Source organism: Eleutherodactylus coqui, chromosome 5 (assembly GCF_035609145.1).
Source record: "Eleutherodactylus coqui strain aEleCoq1 chromosome 5, aEleCoq1.hap1, whole genome shotgun sequence".
Taxonomy (NCBI): domain Eukaryota; kingdom Metazoa; phylum Chordata; class Amphibia; order Anura; family Eleutherodactylidae; genus Eleutherodactylus; species Eleutherodactylus coqui.
The window spans coordinates 109,230,940-109,251,549 of NC_089841.1; the positions used below are offsets into that span (position 1 = coordinate 109,230,940).

At 44.3% G+C, this 20,610-nt stretch overlaps 1 protein-coding gene across 1 annotated transcript in view; it reads right to left on the reverse strand.

The window, feature by feature from the left end:
* Positions 1-20,610, reverse strand: part of SKIC3 (SKI3 subunit of superkiller complex) — a 114,102-nt gene that overhangs the window by 63,887 nt on the left and 29,605 nt on the right. Inside the window, exons 15-18 of the mRNA XM_066603004.1 lie at positions 19,218-19,397; positions 18,641-18,765; positions 14,836-15,089; positions 2,894-2,996 (exon numbers count right to left, since the gene is read on the reverse strand). Of these exons, the coding sequence (XP_066459101.1) occupies positions 2,894-2,996; positions 14,836-15,089; positions 18,641-18,765; positions 19,218-19,397 (662 nt within the window). The remainder of the gene's footprint in view (positions 1-2,893; positions 2,997-14,835; positions 15,090-18,640; positions 18,766-19,217; positions 19,398-20,610) is intronic.

The following is a 20,610-nucleotide window of genomic DNA, read 5'->3' on the forward strand; positions in this document are numbered from 1 at the left end:
GATCGCTGTCTGATCACTCTCCACTTTGTTTGTTGTTGACAACTAATAGTAGGGGATTTGGTTTAGATAGAATTCAGAAGATAAACCACTCTGCCTAAATTTGCTTGATGGCAATGCTAGAACGGAATAGGCTTTGTATAATATTGGTTCTTCCTCAGTAACCGTAGTGCGGGATGCTATGAAGGCATTTATATGTGGTCATTATATAAAGAGGATTGGTTTACATCAGTCTAAATCTCAGGATGCTATTATGGTCCTTCAGTGAGGAGCTTTAGAAGCAGAGCAAGCACATACACATTCTCCCACTAATGAGGCCGAAATTAATTGGAAAAAGGCACAGTCGCACCTTGCGGATCATGTGAGAGGTATTGCAAAAAGTAGAGGTCTTTTTATGAAGCAGAAGATTTTTGAGCAGGGGGAAGCAAGGGGTCACTTCTTGGCCTCTATAATTAAGGCACGGGTATCATCATCTTATGTGGCAGCATTGAGAAGGCCTGAGAATTCTTTGATTATAGGGGAGGATTCAATTTTGGAGACATTTTTCTTCCATTTAAAAAAATTTGTATACCTCTAAGCCAAGTGTGGAATATGAAGATCTTTATGGATATTTAGCTCGAGTGCAACTGCCAATTTTGTCTGATGATCAAAGAGTAATGTTTGGGGCTAGAGATGAACGAGTATACTCGCTAAAGGCAATTGCTCGAGCGAGCATTGCCATTAGCGAGTATCTGGCCGCTCGAGACGAAAGGTTCGGGTGCCGGCGCGGGGGAGCGATGAGTAGCGGCAGTCAGCAGGAGGGAGCGGGCGGGGGGGGGGGAGTGAGGGAGAGAGAGATCTCCCCTCCGTTCCACCCCGCTCTCCCCCGTAGCTCCCTGCCCGCCGCCGGCACCCGAACCTTTTGCCTCGAGCGGGCAGGTACTCGCTAAGGGCAATGCTCACTCGAGCAATTGCCTTTAGCAAGTATACTCGCTCATCTCTATTTGGGGCTCCTTTGACACAGAATGAATTAAAGGATGCAGAAGTAGCGCTCCCTAATAGAAGAACGCCTGGGTTTCATGGTCTTCCAAACCAATTTTCTAAATGCTATCAAGGTATGCTTCTATCACATTTACTAAGAGTTTTTAACGTATCACTGTACAATGGTACGCCTCCACCATCAATGAGAGATGCTATAATTGTTTTAATTCCTAAACCAGGAAAGGATTTGTCTCTTCCCAATTCTTATTGTCCAATATCTTTATTGATGACTGCTGTGAAAACTCTGGTGAAGGTATGTGCAAACAAATTACTTTTGGTAATGACTCATTTAATACAGTGAGATCAGCCTTGTATTTGAATCTCCAAGTGGACCATCGGGTCAGTGGGGCTGAGCTATTTTTTCACTTAACGCTTTTGACAGCTTCCAGTGGTATTATTTATGAGCTGTTCTTCATAGGATGGGCTTTGGTGAGAAATTTTTGGCTAGGGTTAAACTGCTTTATTTAAAGCAAAAGTGAGGTAAATGGTCGTATTTCTGGATGGATGGTATTAAAGGTGGGAACAAAGCTGAGGTGTCTCCTCTTAGATCCCTTGTCGGTGGATTTTTCATTGGAACAGTTGGGAAATTTTGTTGTAAACATGAGAGGTTGTATCTTCGGAAAAGAGGATATAATCAAAAAAGAAAATTTGGGGCAATGATTGGATAGTTAATATTAAATTCCGATTGCATTACTGTACCATAGTAAAGTTTATGGGATTTAGGGCTTATTTACACGAGCATATATCGGCCAGTCAATATACGCTTCCATCTGAGCAGTCCCTCCCTTCCCTCCCCCTCACTGGCTCTCTGCCTTTCCCCTCCAATCCGGCGTTTGCAATGGGAGTGGGTGGGACGGGGGCCTCTGTCCCACCCACTCCCATTGCTGGCTGCGTACAAGGGGCGGGAGCTTAGCTCCGCCCAGTCCCGCCCACTCATTGCAAACCGCTTGGAGGGGAGGAGGGAGACGGAGAGCTGGTGAGGAAAGGGTTAGGGAAGGGGGAAAGCTGTGATCGGCACACCGGGATAAAATGACATCAGCAGGTATTTAATTACCAGCGCATGCCCAATGATTGTCTATGGGCATATAGAACTGTGTTCAGTGAATGGAGGCCGAGGACACCGGAGATCTATTCCAGCAGCCCCCCTCAATTCACAGTGAATAGGCAGTTATTCATAGATGAATGCCTGCTGGTTTATATTGAGTGTGAAGTCTTTCACCGGTCGCTTCTCTTCAGTGAGCTGAAATGAAGTGACTAAATGAGCAATTTCTTGCTCAGTATTTTTACATGTGGCAACTATTTCTCAAAATCTCTTGTTCGAGAGATTTTTCGGCCAACTTTTGCTCCATGTAAAAATACCCTTAGAGTAAGCTTTTTTTTCTTTTACTCAAGGTTAGCACTAACATAAGTAAAAATATATACATTTTTTTCCACGCCCAAGGTGTCCATAGCCTTAAAGGGTACCTGTCCCCTTCAAACATCAGCATAAACTAAGTTATGGTGCTATGCGGAGAAGGGGAATGTATTCTTTATACTCACCTGCTCCCCTGCTATGCTGCAATGAAGTCCACACATGGTCTGAAAATCTGACTCTTTTAGATCTGTTTTCTAGACAGCTGTGTGTGTGCACTTCAATAAAAGTGCAAAGTGGTCGAAAAAGAGTCAGAAATTCATACAACTAGCAGACTTCACAATGGAGGGAGTGGGGGAGTATGAAAAATACATCCCCCGAGCTCCTCGTCACATCCCTGATGAGAACCATAATTTAGGAGTAGTTTATAGTGCTGTTCGGAGGTGATAGATTCCCTTTAAATGCAAAGAGCATGATAATAGCAGACTAGGGAGATGAAAATTATTAGTATTTTTTCGTAAGAACCTTGTCAAATATTCAAGAGCCTTTCCTATGGAATCCACAGCTTTGGCATCAAGGAAATCAGCAAGTGCGGCTTTAGCAAGCATAAGGTGACATTCACCGAGACCTGCAAGACACAAAGTTGCATTTCATCACTTTCGCAAAATAACAGCTGCATCAGATTGTAGAAGACTAAAAAGAAATAACCTTGATATAAAAGAAAAAGTACATTCATGCAAGCAATTATGGATTGTAATCACATTGCCATATTTTCTCCTAATTTATCGGTGTATGCATCAACATATATAGCCAAATCGGTAGGTCTGTAACTGTAGAATAGATACAGCAAATAGGTTTTGTAAACCTACGTTTATGATGGAGAAATCACATACACATTTAGTCAAATTTGTTGAACCCGTTAAAGAGGTTCCACCAGAATCACAAGTTATCCTCTATCCACAGAGTCACTAAGCTATCTACGCAATTTCATTGAAGATGAATAGAGCGCCAATGTGTTTCCACGACCTGAGCTCCTCCTCACCGCAGGGGGTGTAGCCCACAGTGAGAAGAAAAGGGGGACACAAGACCCCTGTTGGCAGGATCGGGATGTGTCTCAGCAGCGAGACCACCATTGATTAGCAAGTCATGCCCTATCCTGCGGTTACGATTCTGGGAAACTCCTTTAAGGACTCAAATTTTTTTAAGCTGAAGGACCACAATAAATATCTGAGGCATTTGACATCAGCGATGGTGGGGTTAACTGCCCAAATCATTTTTTTTCACCTATCCTGGTAGTTGCATATTATAACCATGTCTCTGCTCCTGGTCTTACGGGAAACCCTCTCAGTACCTGTAAGCGGATTAAGACAAAAATAGGCAACATCATATGACGACTGACAGCTGCTCCTAACATGCATCTTTGTCATGGGTCGGATGGGGCATTAGCTGTAACTCTTTTGTGGAATTTACCCTATAACTTCTTACCTTTCCCCTACTGACCCGTATCATACAAGGCCTGGAAACAGTTTCACGATCATGCAAAGCCTCAAGGAGTCCTCTCGAGAGACTATATAGCTCTGGAGCTCTGAATATCTCCAGGTGGGTTTCACTGGGTATCTTCACACTTGCTCCATTATTGCATGGAGACTTCTCTTGTGCCATATAAGCAGTTATTACCCGGTTATCAATTGACTGTAGGAGACTATTACAATACAACCTTTCTTAGGTACTCATAAACCCTCAGCGTTTCGGGGCAACCCCAACATAGTTAAGATCTTATCAAAAGGAATCAAAAGGCTAAAGCCTATATACACTACTACATGATTATGTAAATTTCCAAAAAACATACCCACTGAGGGAATGGGAGAAGGAGCAGGCTCAAGAATTTAGTGATAAAGAATGAAGGCAAGCTTTTGACTTGATATATAAACACTCAAATGTAGCTCACATGTGGAAACTATAATGAAAATTACATTGCATTCATATTATCCACCAGTTCTCTTGGCCCAAATGTACCCCAACTGTGTGTCTGAGTGCTGGAGGGGTTGTGGCAATAGGGCAAGTCTGCTATATATATTATGGAGCTGCCTTCTCCTTAAAGGGGTTGTCCCGCGAAACAAAGTGGGGGTATACACTTCTGTATGGCCATATTAATGCACTTTGTAATGTACATTGTGCATTAAATATGAGCCATACAGAAGTTATTCACTTACCTGCTCCGTTGCTAGCGTCCTCGTCTCCATGGTGCCGTCTAATCTTCAGCGTCTAATCGCCCGATTAGACGCGCTTGCGCAGTCCGGTCTTCTCCCTTCTGAATGGGGCCGCTTGTGCCAGAGAGCGGCTCCTCGTAGCTCCGCCCCGTCACGTGTGCCGATTCCAGCCAATCAGGAGGCTGGAATCGGCAATGGACCGCACAGAAGACCTGCGGTCCACCGAGGGTGAAGATCCCGGCGGCCATCTTCACAAGGTAAGTAAGAAGTCACCGGAGCGCGGGGATTCGGGTAAGTACTACCCGTTTTTTTTTTTTTATCCCTGCATCGGGTTTGTCTCGCGCCAAACGGGGGGGCTATTGGAAAAAAAAAAACCCGTTTCGGCGCAGGACAACCCCTTTAAGCAATGCTGGGACTCTTTGGTTGCTCACGGAGTCTCCATCTTTAGTGTTGCTGAATATTGGCTCATGTATTATTGCATTGAAATTTTGAATATGGTGATGTAAAATCTTAGCATTATCAAATTGAGACATTGTAAAAGCTTAGACATTCCCAATATAGGAGAGGCTGATATTTTCATATCTCATAGGTTTATGCAAAAAATGCTTGTGTGCGGTGCCTTCACGCTTGTTACTAACGTAACATTTCACTGTATATGGAATGCCTGGATGGCCAACAACCATTGTGTCTTGGGATGATTATCTACATTAAACAACACCTGGCCCACCTTGTTCTATATGAAGACATTACTGGAGCTTAGAGTACAATCATTTCTTAATACCTGGTATTTCATTACTTTTTCCATTTACTCTGTTTATTGGTTAATTGTTCTACAACTTTCTAGGGTATAAAACACACCATATATCATTTTGTATGGTAATGCCTGCTTATGAATATATGTATATATATTTTTTTGAACATGAGTGATTACTAAGCATGTTATACTCTGTTTTGTAAATGAAAAATGTAATACCTACTGTTGAAATAAAAGGAGGCTGTAAACATAGTTCAAGAAAGTAAAGGCTTGTGCACACAGACCTGTAACACAGTGCCCATAGACTGCCGTGGACTGATACTGTATCTCTGCTTGCCTTACATGGAGCTATATTCTCACAGGTTCATATACAAGTTGGATAGGATTATTTTTCTTGTTTGTGGAATTTATACAAAATCCATGAGAAAAAAAAGACGATCTGCTCCAGAGCATGCTGTAGTATGGAGCTTTCTCCCTTCTTACTTTCATGACAGAATATCCCAGAGTACAAAGGAACTTTGTATGTGGCCATAAAGTGAATGACTGCATGTGCTGCCCTCATAGGGAGCTCATAGCATACAGTGGATGTTAAAGCGCTGCGGAAGAAGTTGGCGCTATACAAATAAAGATTATTATTAGAAAGTCTTCACACCCCTGATAAAATGCCAGGTTTATGTCATCTTAAAAAGTTTGACAAAGATCAATCCTTTCAGATTTATGTCCCCCTCCGATGTGACCCGTTATCTGTACAATTCCGTTGGAAAACAAACGGAGATCATTTAGGGTGGGAAAAAAACCCTAAGACTAAAATAATGTGGTTGCATAAATATACACACCATAAAACGAAGACGTGGTTGATGTACCTTTTGACTATATGACAGCATTCAGTCTTTTGGGTAGGTGTCTATCAGCATGCCACATCTTGACTTGCAATCTTTGCCCACTTGTTCTAGCAAAAGGCTCAATGCCCACAGACGGATTATCGCTACAGAATTCACGGCCAGACGCCCACCGCGAATTCCGCAGCAATGTCTGTCCGTAGTATGCCATGTTAAAAGATTCTGCCATGGCCATGAGTGGAAATCAACAGCGATTTTCCACTCATGGGGAAGAATCTCAGCATGCTCTATTTTGTGCAGAAAATTACACGGACGGCTTGCATTGCAGTCAATGGAAGCCGTCCGATCCGCCGCGATTCCAAAATGTCAATTTTGAAATCACCACGGATTCGCATCATCACCGGCGTGACAGCAGCGTCATGCCCTGCACTGCACATCGGCCAAGACACTCACCGTGGACACATCCGGACAAGTGAGTATGCGTCTCTGGCTAGGCACTAGGTCTGACTCCACTGCAAGATTTCACAGTCCGAATCCAACCCAGCCGTGGGCATGAGGCCAAAGTGCTCCAAATCATGCCAGATTGTGAAGGCATCTAATGTGTAGCGCCCTCTTCAAATCAACTCACAGATCTTCCATGGGATTCGAGTCTGGGCTCTGGCTGAGCCATTGCAAAACTTTGATCCTTTTCTGGTGTAGCCATTCTTTTGTTGATTTGAAGGCATGCTTTGGGTCGTTGTTGGGCTGAAAGGTCAAATTCTTCATCTCCAGCTTTTTAGCAGAGGCCTGAGGGTTTTGTGCCAAAATGGACTGATATTTGGAACTGTCCATAATGCCCTTCACACTGAATAAAGCCCCAGTTCCAGCAGCAGAAAAACAGCCACAAAGCATAGAGCTGCCTCCACCATGTGGGTATCTTGCTCTTTTGGTGATGCACAGGGTTGGCTTTGTGCCAAACATACCTTTCTGAATTATAGCTAAAAAGTTCAACCTTGATCTCATCAGACCAGAACATGTTCTCCCACTTTTGGCAGAATTAATGTAGGTTTTGGCAAAACATAGCCAGGCTTGGAAGTTTTTTCTTGTTAGAAAAGGCTTTCGTCTTGACCACCTACCCCACAGCCCAGACATATGAAGAATATGGGAGATGGTTGTCACATGCTCTACAAAACCAGTACTTGATGAAAAGTCCTGCAGCTCCTTTAATGTTGCTGTAGGCCTCTTGGCAGCCTTCAGGATAAATTTTCTTCTGGTCTTTTCATCAATTTTTAAGGGACGTCTAGTTGTTGGTAATGTCACTCTTATTTCAAATTTAACCCACTTCTTGCTGACCATCTTCACTGTGTTCCATGGTATATGTAATGCCTTAGAAATTGTTTGGTCCCGTTCTCCTAACTGATACCTTCCAACAATCAGATCCCGTTGCTGTGCGGTAAGCTCTTTACAGGCCATGGCTTTTACTGAACATGCAACTAAGAAAATGTCAGGAAATCCTAGTAGAAGAGCTGAACGTTATACGGGGTGAATCAGAATCACTTTAGATAATGGCAGCGGAGTACTGACTATTATTTACCATGAGTTTAAATGTGATTGGCTAATTCTAAACACAACCACATCCCCAAATGTAAGAGGGTATTCACACTTATACAACCACATTATTTTAGTTGCATTATTTTTATTCTTCCACCCTAAATGACTTCATTTTGTTTTCCAGTTGAATTGTACAGATAACGGGTCACATCGGAGGTGGACATAAGGATTCATCTTTGTCGGACTTTTTAAGATGACAAAAACCTGGCATTTTTACAGGGGTGTGTAGACTTCTTATATCCATTGTATTAAAGAGAATGCAGGAAACTCCCCCTTGTGGCGACCATGGACAGAAAGCCTGATAGCTGGTAAATCTATGTCTGTACAGCTGAATTTTAGCCCTGACCACTATAAAGATATGCTAAGAAATTTATCAGCACAGGATTTAGATCTTACTTAGATGAAATAATGGCGACATTCACTTTAACTAGCCAACAGTCAGTCAAGTTAAAATTGGAAAAAAACACTCCCGAAAATGTTACTTTTTTAAATTGTAGAATTTGAATTTATGTCTCATGTAAATGTATTCGCCTTAGGCCGCTCTCACACATGAACGCAGCAAAGCGCCACGATTTCAAACGCAGCTCCCTGCGGCCGACTGCGTGCTTTAGCAAACACCATCATTGTGATGGGTGATGAGGTGCGCTAAACGCACAAATATAAAGCAGACTCCACTAGAAAATTACGGGGCTGGAAAATGCTGTGCAGCGCCGCGAACGAGCGCATGTGTGCGAGGCCCCATTGATTTTAATGGGAGTGTTATACTGCAATTGAAGTGCTATTCAAAACGCTGCGTTAATCGCGGTAAAAAGCGCCTGTGTGAGAGAGTAACCTAAGTGCATTTTTAACTCCTAAGTGACATAACTAAATTAAGCCTTAAGAGCCAATAAATCATTTGCCCTTTTGTGTTCCAGTGGTTATAACTTTTTTTTCCATCAGTGTACCTGTATAAGCGCATCTTATTTAACGGGAAAGGTTCTAGTTTTCGGGTACATACAATGTATTGAATAACTTCTTCATTTATTTTGCAGTGGGAAATGGAAATAAAAGCCATGTCACCACAGTAGTTTTGTGATTTATTTTTATGGTATTCACAGCGTGATATAAATATTATGTTAACTATATTCTGTGAATCACTTCGATTATGACAACAGCAAATTCATAGAGATTTTATTATGTTTTATCATTTTTGCGCAACACAGGAACTTTTTTTTTAAACTTTTCTGTCAACAGAGCTCTAACAGGCACTTTTTTGTAGGACAACTTGTAGTCTTTATTAGTATTATTTTGAGGTATATAGATTTTTTAAATCATTTTTATTCCTGTTTAGAGGAAGCGAGATGATCAGAAATTGGCTATTTGGGATTTTTTAAAATGGAATTTTCCATACTTGATAACTAGTGTAATATTTTATAGTATGGATTGTTATAGATGTGGCAATACCAATTATGTGTAGGGTTGTTTTTTGTGTTCTTTTAATTTTATTTAGTATTTGAAGCGTTGGGTAAGGGGAAAAAGTTTTTTTCTTTTTTTTCCGTCAAAAGTTTAGATTGCCTGGTCAGCAACGTCTTCAGCATGTGTGGGGTTAAACAAAGCAGAGGACTAATTAGATGAGCAAGTCTTCACCATTTCACTCCTTTTCTGGGAAAAAAAAAACCCCAGTATGTGTCAAATCAGAGAGCAAATATGCTTTCTGATTGATGGGTGGGTGATTACAGGAAGAAAAATTCATGTCCCCTTCTTGGGAGACAAGAAGATATACAGAAGAACCACAGATCTTCTCTGTTGTGGCTGGTCTCCCCCTCCCCTTCCCCTCTCCTGTGCACACGGACTTAAAACGAATATTTTTGGTATAACTTACCGTAAAATCTCTTTCTCGTCACGTTCATTGGGGGACACAGCCAGATCATGGGATATAGCCACTGCCACTAGGAGGCGACACTAAGCAAAGGTGTTAGCTCCTCCCACCAGGCTATATCACCCCTGCAGGCACTCAGCTAATTAGTTTGTATGCAAGCAGTAGGAACAGCCAGTGGGAGTACACAAAAAATTATTTACACTTTAACGTAAACCAAGGAAAGACATACCAGTCTTCTGGATATATATCTCGTCATCTGTGACCCGAGACCAAAGGGCTCCGCCCTGCTACAAAATAATTAATCCTTGGGAGGGTGCTGTGTCCCCCAATGAACGTGACGAGAAAGAGATTTTACGGTAAGTTATACCAAAAATATTCGTTTCTCGTCCGTATCATTGGGGGACCCAGCCAGACCATGGGACGTACAAAAGCAGTCCTGGAAATAAAAGGGTGGGAATTCCCAGAAAAAAAGGTCCCAGTAGTCAGGGGGATGCCGCCTGTAGAACTTTTCTACCCAGGGCAGCGTCCGCTGACGCATATGTATGGACCGTATAGAATTTTGCAAATGTATGCAGGGACGCCAAGTGGCTGCCCTACATACCTGTAATGCTGCGGCTCCATGCTGAACCGCCCAGGAAGCCCCCACTGCCCTTGTAGAGTGGGCCGTTATCCGGAATGTTTGCTAGTGAGAAAACGCATGAGATGTATATGGCGGTCTTCACACCAGCTGAAAAAAAGCGTCTCCATACGCGATAATAAATTCTCGAGGATATCTGCTTCCTGGCTTGGACCATAGTTTGGATAACTGCTTCCGAGAATACCCGTCTTTTTTTTTTTTTTTTCTCCTTCAATATCGTGGTCTCAACGGCCAGGCCGTCAAACGAAATGACTTTGGATTCGGGTGGAAGATTGGTCCTTGTGATAGTAGGTCCTCCCGTTCTGGGAGTGGCCACGGAGCGTCGGCCAACATTTCGATTATGTCTGGATACCATGCTCGCCTCGGCCAATCCGGAGCGACCAGGATTGCTGGTCCTCCTTCCCTCTTGATCTTCTTTAATATCCTCGGAATGAGTGGAAGAGGAGGAAACATGTATGGTAGTCTGAACCCTGCCCACGAGACCCGTAGGGCGTCCACTGCTACCGCCTGAGGATCTCTTGAGCGTGCCACGAAAGGGAGAACCCTGTAATTTAGTCTGGAAGCCATCATATCCACGTCTTGGGTGCCCCAGCGCTGACATATCGCTTGAAAGAACTCCGGATGCAGTTGCCATTCGCCGGGGTCCACTGTCTTTCGACTGAGAAAATCCGCTACCCAGTTTTCTACCCCCGGGATGTGAACTGCCGATATGGACTGTAGATGTTTCTCCGCCCAGCTGAGTTTGCCGGATACCTCTGTCATTGTTCTCGCACTTCTTGTGCCCCCCTGCCGGTTGATGTATGCCACTGCCGTGGCATTGTCTGTCTGGACTTTCACATCCTTTCTGTTTATCTGTGGATGGAAAAACTGCAGTGCTCGCCGGATGGCTCGCAGCTCCAGGACGTTTATCGGTAGCCTTGCCTCGTCCTGTGACCACCTCCCCTGGGTGGAGTGTCCCTCCAAAGTTCTGTCCCAGCCGTAACAACTGGCGTCCGTGGTCAGTATCCTCCACTGTCCTGGAAACAGTGACTGACCCCCTTGGATTCTCCGGAGACTCGTCCACCATCTCAGGGCAAGGCGAACCTTTGGTGTTATGGAGATTCGCTGGTCTAAAGTCCACTGCGACCTGTTCCAGTGTGCCAGAATGAAATGCTGGAACTCCCTGGAATGAAACTATGCGAATGGTATGGCCTCGAAGGAGGCTACCATCATGCCCAGTACTCTCATGCAATACCTGATGGTCGTTTGCCTCCCCTGAAGTAGCGGGCGCACCTTGTTGACCAGTGTTACTGCTTTCGCTTGCGGCAGGCGAATCTGGTGCTTCTTGGTGTTGAACACCATCCCCAGAAATTCCAACTGTTGGGTTGGTACTAGACAGGATTTCTCGTGGTTTATGACCCTACCGAATTCCTCCAAAGTCTGAAGTGTGATTCTCAGGCTCTCTAGATTGCCTTCCTGGTCTGGAGCCTTCACCAGTATGTCGTCCAGGTAAGGGATGGCTATCACCCCCCTTGTATGGAGTAGTGCCATTACCGCTGCCAGCGGTCGAGAGCCCGAACGGCAGCGCTACAAATTGGTAATGGCTCCCCTGGACCTCGAAGCGTAAAAACTGCTGGTGAGAGTCGCGAATTGGAATATGCAGGTACGCATCCCTGATATCCACTGATGCCAGGAACTCCCCCGGTTCCATAGACGCTATTACCGACTTGAGGGACTCCATCCTGAAATGTCTTGCTTTGACGTAATGATTTAGCCTTCGTAAGTCGAGGACCGGTCTGACTCTGCCATCCTTCTTGGGAACTATGAAGAGATTCGAATAAAAACCCCTTCCGTGCTGACACACCAGCACCGGCACCACTACTCCCTGCGCCAACAGTTGTTTTATTGCCTGGCGCAGCTGTGTTGCCTTTCCTGGGTCCTTCGGTATCCTGGATCTGATAAAATGCTCCCGTGGAAATGTTGCAAATTCTATGGCGTACCCTCGTGAGACGACCTCCTGTACCCAGGCGTCGGTCACGTGGGCTAACCATACATTCTGGAACCCTAAGAGCCTGCCCCCCACCCTGTGAATAGCGGGTGAGGAAAGACCCTCAAACTGATACTCCCGTCCTTGCGCCCCTAGGTGCTTTGGAGCGAGCTCACCAGGCTGGCCTGGTCTTAACGGCAGGATTCTTCCTCTGCTCTGCTGGGGCCCTCTTTGACTGTGTCCTGATGTGGGCCGGGATGTAACCTGCTGAAAGGAACGAAAAACGGATTCCTTCCTAGGTGGCGCCATTCTTGCGCCCGTAACATCCTTAATTATATCGTCGAGTTTTGGGCCAAACAATCTCTTGTCTGACAGTGATGACACTGCAGACGCTTCCTCCTCCTCCAGACCGCTACTACCCCCCGAAAAACCGTGAGGTGAGGGGGGAGAGGGGGGGAAGGGGGGTGGGGGGGAGGGGAGAAGGGCATAACCCCATATGCACTGCACTAGGCAGAGGAGAGAGGGGGAGACAGGTAAAGAGAAGGAGTGAATGCACCTGAACTCCTTTCCCCAGGACCTTCCAAGGTGGTGGGGGTCCTCTGAAGGGGTTCCTGGCAGCCGACCGCAGACTTGGAGGGAGGCTTGAAGTTCCGTTCCCTTCTCCCGGATACGCTCCCTTCTCTCCATCTGCGTTCCAGCAGTGTTCCCCCCTGCGCTCGCCGTCTGAGAGGGGTGCTACTCCAGAGGGGGGAACCCTATTGCTGGCGGGCCAACAACGCCAATGCACATAGGCAGGGTCGTGCCACCTTTTCTTCTCTGGGTAGGGCGCCACAGAGTGGTGGAGACCATCTGCCTGCGCCCTCCCCGGGAGTACAGAAAAGCCAGGGAAAAGCCCCGACTCCCCGTATGCCCGCCATAAAGTCCTCCTGGACCTGACATGTCTGCCTCCTTGCCAGACACTAAGCTAAAAACTAATTAGCTGAGTGCCTGCAGAGGTGATATAGCCTGGTGGGAGGAGCTAACACTTTTGCTTAGTGTCGCCTCCTAGTGGCAGTGGCTATATCCCATGGTCTGGCTGGGTCCCCCAATGATACGGACGAGAAAAAATTGATAGCTGTAATTCAATATTCCCGGCCCCATTTCAAATGGCTGTAACTCTGGTTTTATAAGGACTATACACATGCTTTTGGTATCATTTTAAAACCAAGAATTTTAACTTAAGACTATTGAGATGAGCGAGCATACTCGATAAGGCAAACTACTCATCTCTAAAGATTGAGCTGCCGGCGCGGGTGACAGGTGAGTTGCGGCGGTGAGCATGGGGGAGCAGGGGGGCAAGAGAGATCTCCCCTCCGTTCCTCCCCACTCTCCTCTGCCGCTCCCCGCCCCCTGCCGACACCCAAATCTTTAGAGACGAGCGGCAGGTACTCGAATAAGGCACTACTCGCTCGAGTAGTTTGCCTTATCGAGTATGTTTGCTCATCTCAACTTAAGACCAATAGTGTGCTGGCAGCCCTGATAGAACAAGCTCTGTTCATCCTAATCTGTAATATCCCCTTTTACTGCAGGAAAAACAAAACTGCTAGGGCTTTAAATAGGTGGTCCCACAAAAAAATATTCTTTATAGATAAATTCAGCCCATAATTCTAAACATTTTTTGTATTTACACCTATTACATTTTTTTTTTTATCCCTAGATATTCCAGGGCCAATATCAGAAAAGCGCCACCTGCTGTTTGTATTCTCTGTGCAGCTCAGTAATTGTTCCTCCTGCTCAGTTCTGCCTCTTGCTCTGCTCCACTGCTTAGAAGCAAGAATGAATAGGCATTTTCCTTTTCTTATTTTTATATCTAGTCCTCTTAATCATGCATTATAAATACACTTCCCCACTAGTCTTTTGCCAAAGATTCCGCAGCAATTCCACATTCTACTGTAGCCTATGTGGCGCAGATTTTTTTTTTGCACATGGATTTTTTTTGCATGAGATCCACAGTAAAAAAAAAAAAAAGTAGTAATACTTCGTGATGCCGCTTGTGCATCAGGAATTCCTAATGTGGAAATGTGGATTTGTCCAGTGAAATCTACTTGCAGGTCCGTGCTAAAGTGCAAACCTGAAGATAAAAATTTGCAGCTCAGCTGCAGATTTGTGCTGCAAATTTTATGGTGGAAATCGGTGCTGAAAAACTGCATACAGAACCCATGCTAATAAATCCAACGCAGATTCCACCCTTACAGCTTTTAAAATCTATGCCCTCGGTGCCTACAGCATGCCCACTGACCTAAGTGATGCTACATGTAAACAATGCACAGATGCTCAGGTCAGCACATGCATACAATTGCATGGGGAGTGAGTCTCTGATGTGGGTATCACATATTAGCAGGTAACCCATACATAGCCAGAGGGGGTAGAAGCTTAAGAATGGACCCGAGTGGCGCTGCAATATTTACATGCAGTGATGCTTTTTTAAAACATATTATGGGACAACCATTTAATTCTTCATTAAATAGAGGGCTATATCAAAATAGCCTGCAAAGCTCCTTAGGAGGGGTACTCCCATCTCGGTCCATCATTTTCACAGAACTTTGCTCTTCAAGGTTTTTTGTACTCCGTTACCTTTCAGTGCTGGCACATAGTCCCCGGACTTCTGTATGATAGACTGGTACTCCGTTACTGCTTCGGTATACGTGCCCAGGATCTGTTTGATAGATGCGATTTTGTATGCACTGTATACTGAATCAGGATTCAGCTCACTGGCTTTCATAAAGGATTTCAGAGCTGTAGAATAGCCCCCTCTACTCAGATATGCTTCTCCTAAACACTCCCAGCAGTTGGGATCCTTGGGATCGGCTCTCAGAGCAGCGTGCAAGCTAAATCAATAAAGGAATAACAAAAAAAAAATCAGCAATATGATGAAAGACGAATAGAAAAGCGTTTATTGCAATATATTTCAATAAGAATCAAATGTCTAACTGTAAATGCCCCGTACAGATCAGTGACCGCAGGAACCCATACCCAGTGCAGGGATGCACAGTAATGGCTTCTCTTAGGGTTCACACTCCAGGACTTTGGAAATAATTGTATTTCAGATTGTCAGCAGCATTTAGAATATCCAAATCATCATTACATGTGGCACAAACAGGTGACTCTAATGCTACCTCTATTATCCTCTGTGCTTCCAATAGCCCCAAATCCTCTTTTGTGCGTGGTATGTAAATGAATACCAAACCATCCGATGGCTGTCTCTACTGCCCGACTCATACGAGCGCTCTCCACCCATCACACTCTCAAACACAGCCCCATTTCTGTTGATTGACGTCTCCGGCTTGAGAAAGCTGGAGATGCCATTCATAAGGGAAGGACTGCGCCTGCAAAGCACTTTCAGCTTTGATGCATGTGGAGTGACGTTCGGTTATCTCCTCATAGACTCCCGTTCTAACGCACATGCGCTACGGCGTTGACGTAGTCCTTCAGTTATTCATAGCTTCTCGAGCCTTCCTGAGCTGAAGACATCAATTAGCAGCCTTGGGGGCATATTGAAGAGTATGAAGGGTGGAGAGATTCCAAAAGAGTTGGGTGGTGGAACCACCCATTGGACGGTTGGGTAGTCATTCACATTCTAGGCGGGAAGTAAAAGCAGATTTTTTTGCAATTGGAATCCCTGAGGATAATCAAAGAGGTAGAGTTAAGTAATGTTTCCACAATGTTTTTTTACTACACTGTGGGATTACGTCAGGGGGTTCCGTCATAGCATTGTGATGGAACCCCAATATAGGAAGCAACGTAACTATTCACTTGCATTACTGAAACAGACACCGCTTAAGTATCCATTTTACAAAGGTTTCGTTCATTACCGTTACATTTGAAGCATAGAACGGCGGCATTGGCTACGTACTCTACTGTCAAGCAGTCTAAGGCTTCTGCATATAGCAGACCTGGAGCCCATTATTAGGCTTCCAGCTGGCACAGCAACACAATCGGTACCTCACAATCATATTGGAGACAACTGAATGACAGAGGGAGCACCCTACCTCTGTGAAAAGGCCAAACTATAAGTTAGATCCAATTCCAGCTATTGTAGAGAGAGCCTAGCTATGTATTACATTCATGAGACAGCAACTTTGCATAACCGCAATACCCCTTTAAGCTTTAAACTGATTGCTATACACACACGGATTAGTCATATTATAATGAACATATGTGTAAAAAGACGTTTCACACTTCTACTTAAGAGTGTTTTCTTGCTTAAAAAAGGCATTTTTACTTAAGAGGGCCTTGTGTGGAAAAGTCTGCATTAACCAGAGCAGCTCTCATTCTGGAGAACAGTAATGAACCAATAAAACCAAGTGTGGTGACAGAGACACTGGTGAGTCCCAGTAACCTTCACAACCGCTAAGTACCTACCCACTCAACAGGAGTTGCTCAATCAAGCAGTCAATGTAAAAAGATTTAAAAACTTTAAATGACAGTCTTTGTTTCTATTCACTACTTTCGTAGTCTACAGTAAGGCCGCCTGCAGACGAGCGGAAATCCCGCCGCGGGATTCCCGCAGCTGAAAGTTTGCATAGGAGTGCATTAAAATACGCACTCCTATGCAGACGGCCGCAGTTTGGCCGCGCGAAATCTCGCGCGGCAAACAAACCGCGGCATGTTCTAATTTTCTGCGGGGCACGCACTCACCCGGCCGCCGGCTCCGGTCTGCGCATGCGCCGGCTGCGCGGCAGCCGGCACATGAAAGAGCCGGGGCCGCCAGGCGCGGGTGAGTACGCGCTCGTCCCTGCAGGCTCTCGGGTCGGATCGCGCAGCGAGAATTCTCGCTGCCGGATCCGACCCGCTCGTCTGCAGGCGGCCTAATACTTATTTGAAAAATGAGAAGTATATTTTCAATTAGGCCAAAAGAAAGGAGAAGCTTAGTAGGAAAAATACCGAAGACAGAAAAATAAATTATTTCTGATATGACAGGGCTTTGTGGCCAAGAAAGAAAGAGCTCCTCAGAGAATGCTGAGCAAGATAAAGGAAGAGCGATAAGTATGGGGCTTACATCGAATAAAGCAATCTTGTAATGTAAATAGCACTGGCTAGACAGAGAAAAGACAAAGAAAGCTAAATACGACTCAGACACTTCTAATATAGCACAATGAATGGCTGTGATCGGACGCATCCAGCGCTGGCTCTGATTGGCTCACCCGGCTGTCACTCAGCCAGCAATCTGCTGGCTTCACAAGGTGCCGACAGCAGTGCTAGAGTCAGCGGCTTCACCTGCTAGGCGAGTATTGATTTTTTTTTTTTAATCAGCAGCCTTGGCATTATGCATGCCAGCGCTGCTGAAACCAAGCAGAATCTGCAGTAAATGCAGCGTTGAAAAACACTGCGTTTCTCAAACATCTGTGTGAGGGAGGCCTAACTGCATAGCAGAAGTAGGAACCCTAGCTGTGCCTGCACTGTTCTCTGTACTGCAGCTATAGGCAAAGCTGTTAAAATTGCACACTTTATTAATAAAGCCTGCTTTATATGGTTTATTGAGTCTTAGAAACATAATGACTTCTGTGTCCCACATCTGTTCCCAGCGTCGTTATTTCTTTTCTGTCTCCACTGCTCTTCCCCTGGTGGCGCACTTTGTATGGAGAAGTGCTCACTTACCACTCGACCGAATGCACTGTCAGGCTATGAGTTCATAGGATGGTGATGTACACCTGATGCACTAAGAGCCCTATCAGAGTATTTGGTCCAGCGGAGAGTGGGCTCTGTGAAGGGAAGAAGCCATCTGCAGCATAGAACGGCTTCTCCATACACAGCACGCTGACAGAGGAACAACAGTGGAGGCAGAAGAGAATTTTTTAACAGCAGTTAGGTGAATACAGATTTCCATAGCAACAACATCAAAATCCCTTTTCAGCTATGCAGTTATAAGAAAAAAATGTACAGAATCGGCGAATAAAACCTACTGCAAAAATGCTTAGAATTGCCTACTTTGTGCATTAAAAAAAAATTAAATGACAAATTACACTTTAAATAGAACACTTTAAAAAATGTTCCAGAAACTTCACCTACTTCTTGATTTTAACTCATTTACATATATCCCTCATTACAATGGTGATGTTTCCCCCTTACTTTATTTCACTCTTTCTTGTCGCATATTAACTACTGACTCTCACAATTAACAACGGCAGACTTCAGGAGAGAATAACACACTAATTAATACATTTTATTATAAACTGATCACAAGACACAAATTTACTGCTATAGAAATTTGGCCCGGTCAACCAATCCCACGATTAGGAGAAAAGAGAAGACTGGCTTAAACAGCCGCCTCACAAAGAGTCTATTATCTCTAGAATAAAACATATTTTCTTAAAACATCAAAGAGATAGCCAAAATGAAAAGATAAAATAATGCAAGAAGTGCGGACGGTCACACTTACTCCGACACAGCTTTGGAGTGCTGGCCAACTCTTAGATAGAACAGGCCTCTCCTGAGCCAGGCCCACTTTGCCATTCCAGCGCTCGCTCTTTCCGTTACACTTGACAAAATGGCTAATGCCGTGTCCTAGAAAAGAAAGCGTTTTATGCTTAAAATATAAGCAGCAAGCATTTCTTCCTCACAAAGCCATGCTTTTAACCCTCATTATTATAGTAGATGACTCTGTAAGGACAGCATTTCAGTAGGAGGGAAAAGGTTGGAGAAGAGTGCTGTTTTCACCAGCAGGGTGCCATGAAAGTTTAAAGTTGTTGGCAGCAGATAGTTGAAGAGCTCACACAAAGTTTCAGATGTAACTCGAACTGCCATACAAATATGCTTTGACTTTGTATGTGATTTATTCAGGTGTGTAAAAGGATCACAGTGATAAAAGAGCACATTAACTCTGGAAAAAAACTTTCTGAAAGCAATACTCTCTGCAAATGTTTTCAATCCTCAATATATACAAAAGGTTCAGGTTGAACAGAGCAGAAAACCCTTGTGTATTTCTAGAGTGCTGTATTCAGGAGATACTAGATTACCATGTCATTAAGCTCGACACTTAGGTCCACCGCATTCGCTCCCGATTCTCCATCATTGCCATCCAGGTCAAATGCTTTCTTATAACAACCACGAGCCCTGGTCTTGTCACCAGATACTTCTCGGTAGTAGTGACCCAGGTAACAAAACACTTTCGACATGTAGGGGTCCAGTTTGGCAGCCTGCACATCAGAACAATATGAATAAGAAGCATAAAAGGGCGACAGAAAAGTATAATAATAATATTTACAGAGAGGTAGAATGTAAAACACGATCTCAGAAATGCAATAGAATCTGAACCGTAATGTGAAGCTGGAGAAATGTGGTCATGGCTCACATGCATCCCTGTCCCCACTGAGTCTCACTGCCTAAATTACCAGCTCAACATATATGAACCAACTTTTACATTTCCTTCTTCGGGTGGTTTCACAGGGACAACATTTTTCAGAAAAACTCCATGTTCTTACGGGGCATATTTTTCCCCTTTTTTTTTTTTGCAGAAAAAAATGTCACATCTAGATGTTAGCTGTAGGTCAATACGGAAATGTAAATAGCACTATGAATGTTTTTTGTTTTTTTTTTAATTTGGGGGGGGATGTCTATAGCTTTTTTTCTTTTGCTATCGCAGCAGGCTGCAGGTTTAGGAGTTTTTCTGAAATTTTTGCGTAGGCTTCTTTACAGGTTTTTTCTCTCAGGTCAAAAATGCCATTAAAAGTGTGAAGGAACCCCTTTGAAAGATCTATTACAGCAACACAGGTTGAGCATTGATGACTTTGAAGCTTTCTTCTCTTGCTGTGTCTACAGGCCCAGAGGGAAAATAAAGTTGTAGACCTTCTTATAGGGGTTTTAATAATGCAAGAAGTAATGGAATAATGCTAGGTTATGCCAACATTTCCTATGGGTTTGGGGTCAAACTGACGCACAGAATGAGGGGGCCGCATTGTTTGGCAGGCGCTGTGGCTACTTCACAGTTGTTTCCTGCACAGTGATGCCCCCGGCCATTCACCTAAGTGGGGCCATGGTATAGTTCCCGGTACATGACATGGATGGCAGAGTCACTGTGTAGGAGCAAAGCTGAGAGGCCTTTCATTGCTAGAGTTGTGGGGGTCCCAGAGGTCAAATCCCCACCAATCACAATGTTATTGCATTTTTAAAAAGTTATGGGAGTTTCAAGAAATGGATATTTTACTAACCAAAACTGCATGTGCCACATATTATGTCACAGTCCTTTTCAAACCACACCATTTTCCATAACAGTGCAGACTGGTGTATAAAGAATCAGTTTTCAGAAACTGGATACTTGATACTAATGCTGCCTCTAAGAATGTTGGTGTTATCCACCCTCGTGTTAAAGGGAAGATGCCATCAGAGAAAGACTCGCTGTACAAGTCCAGT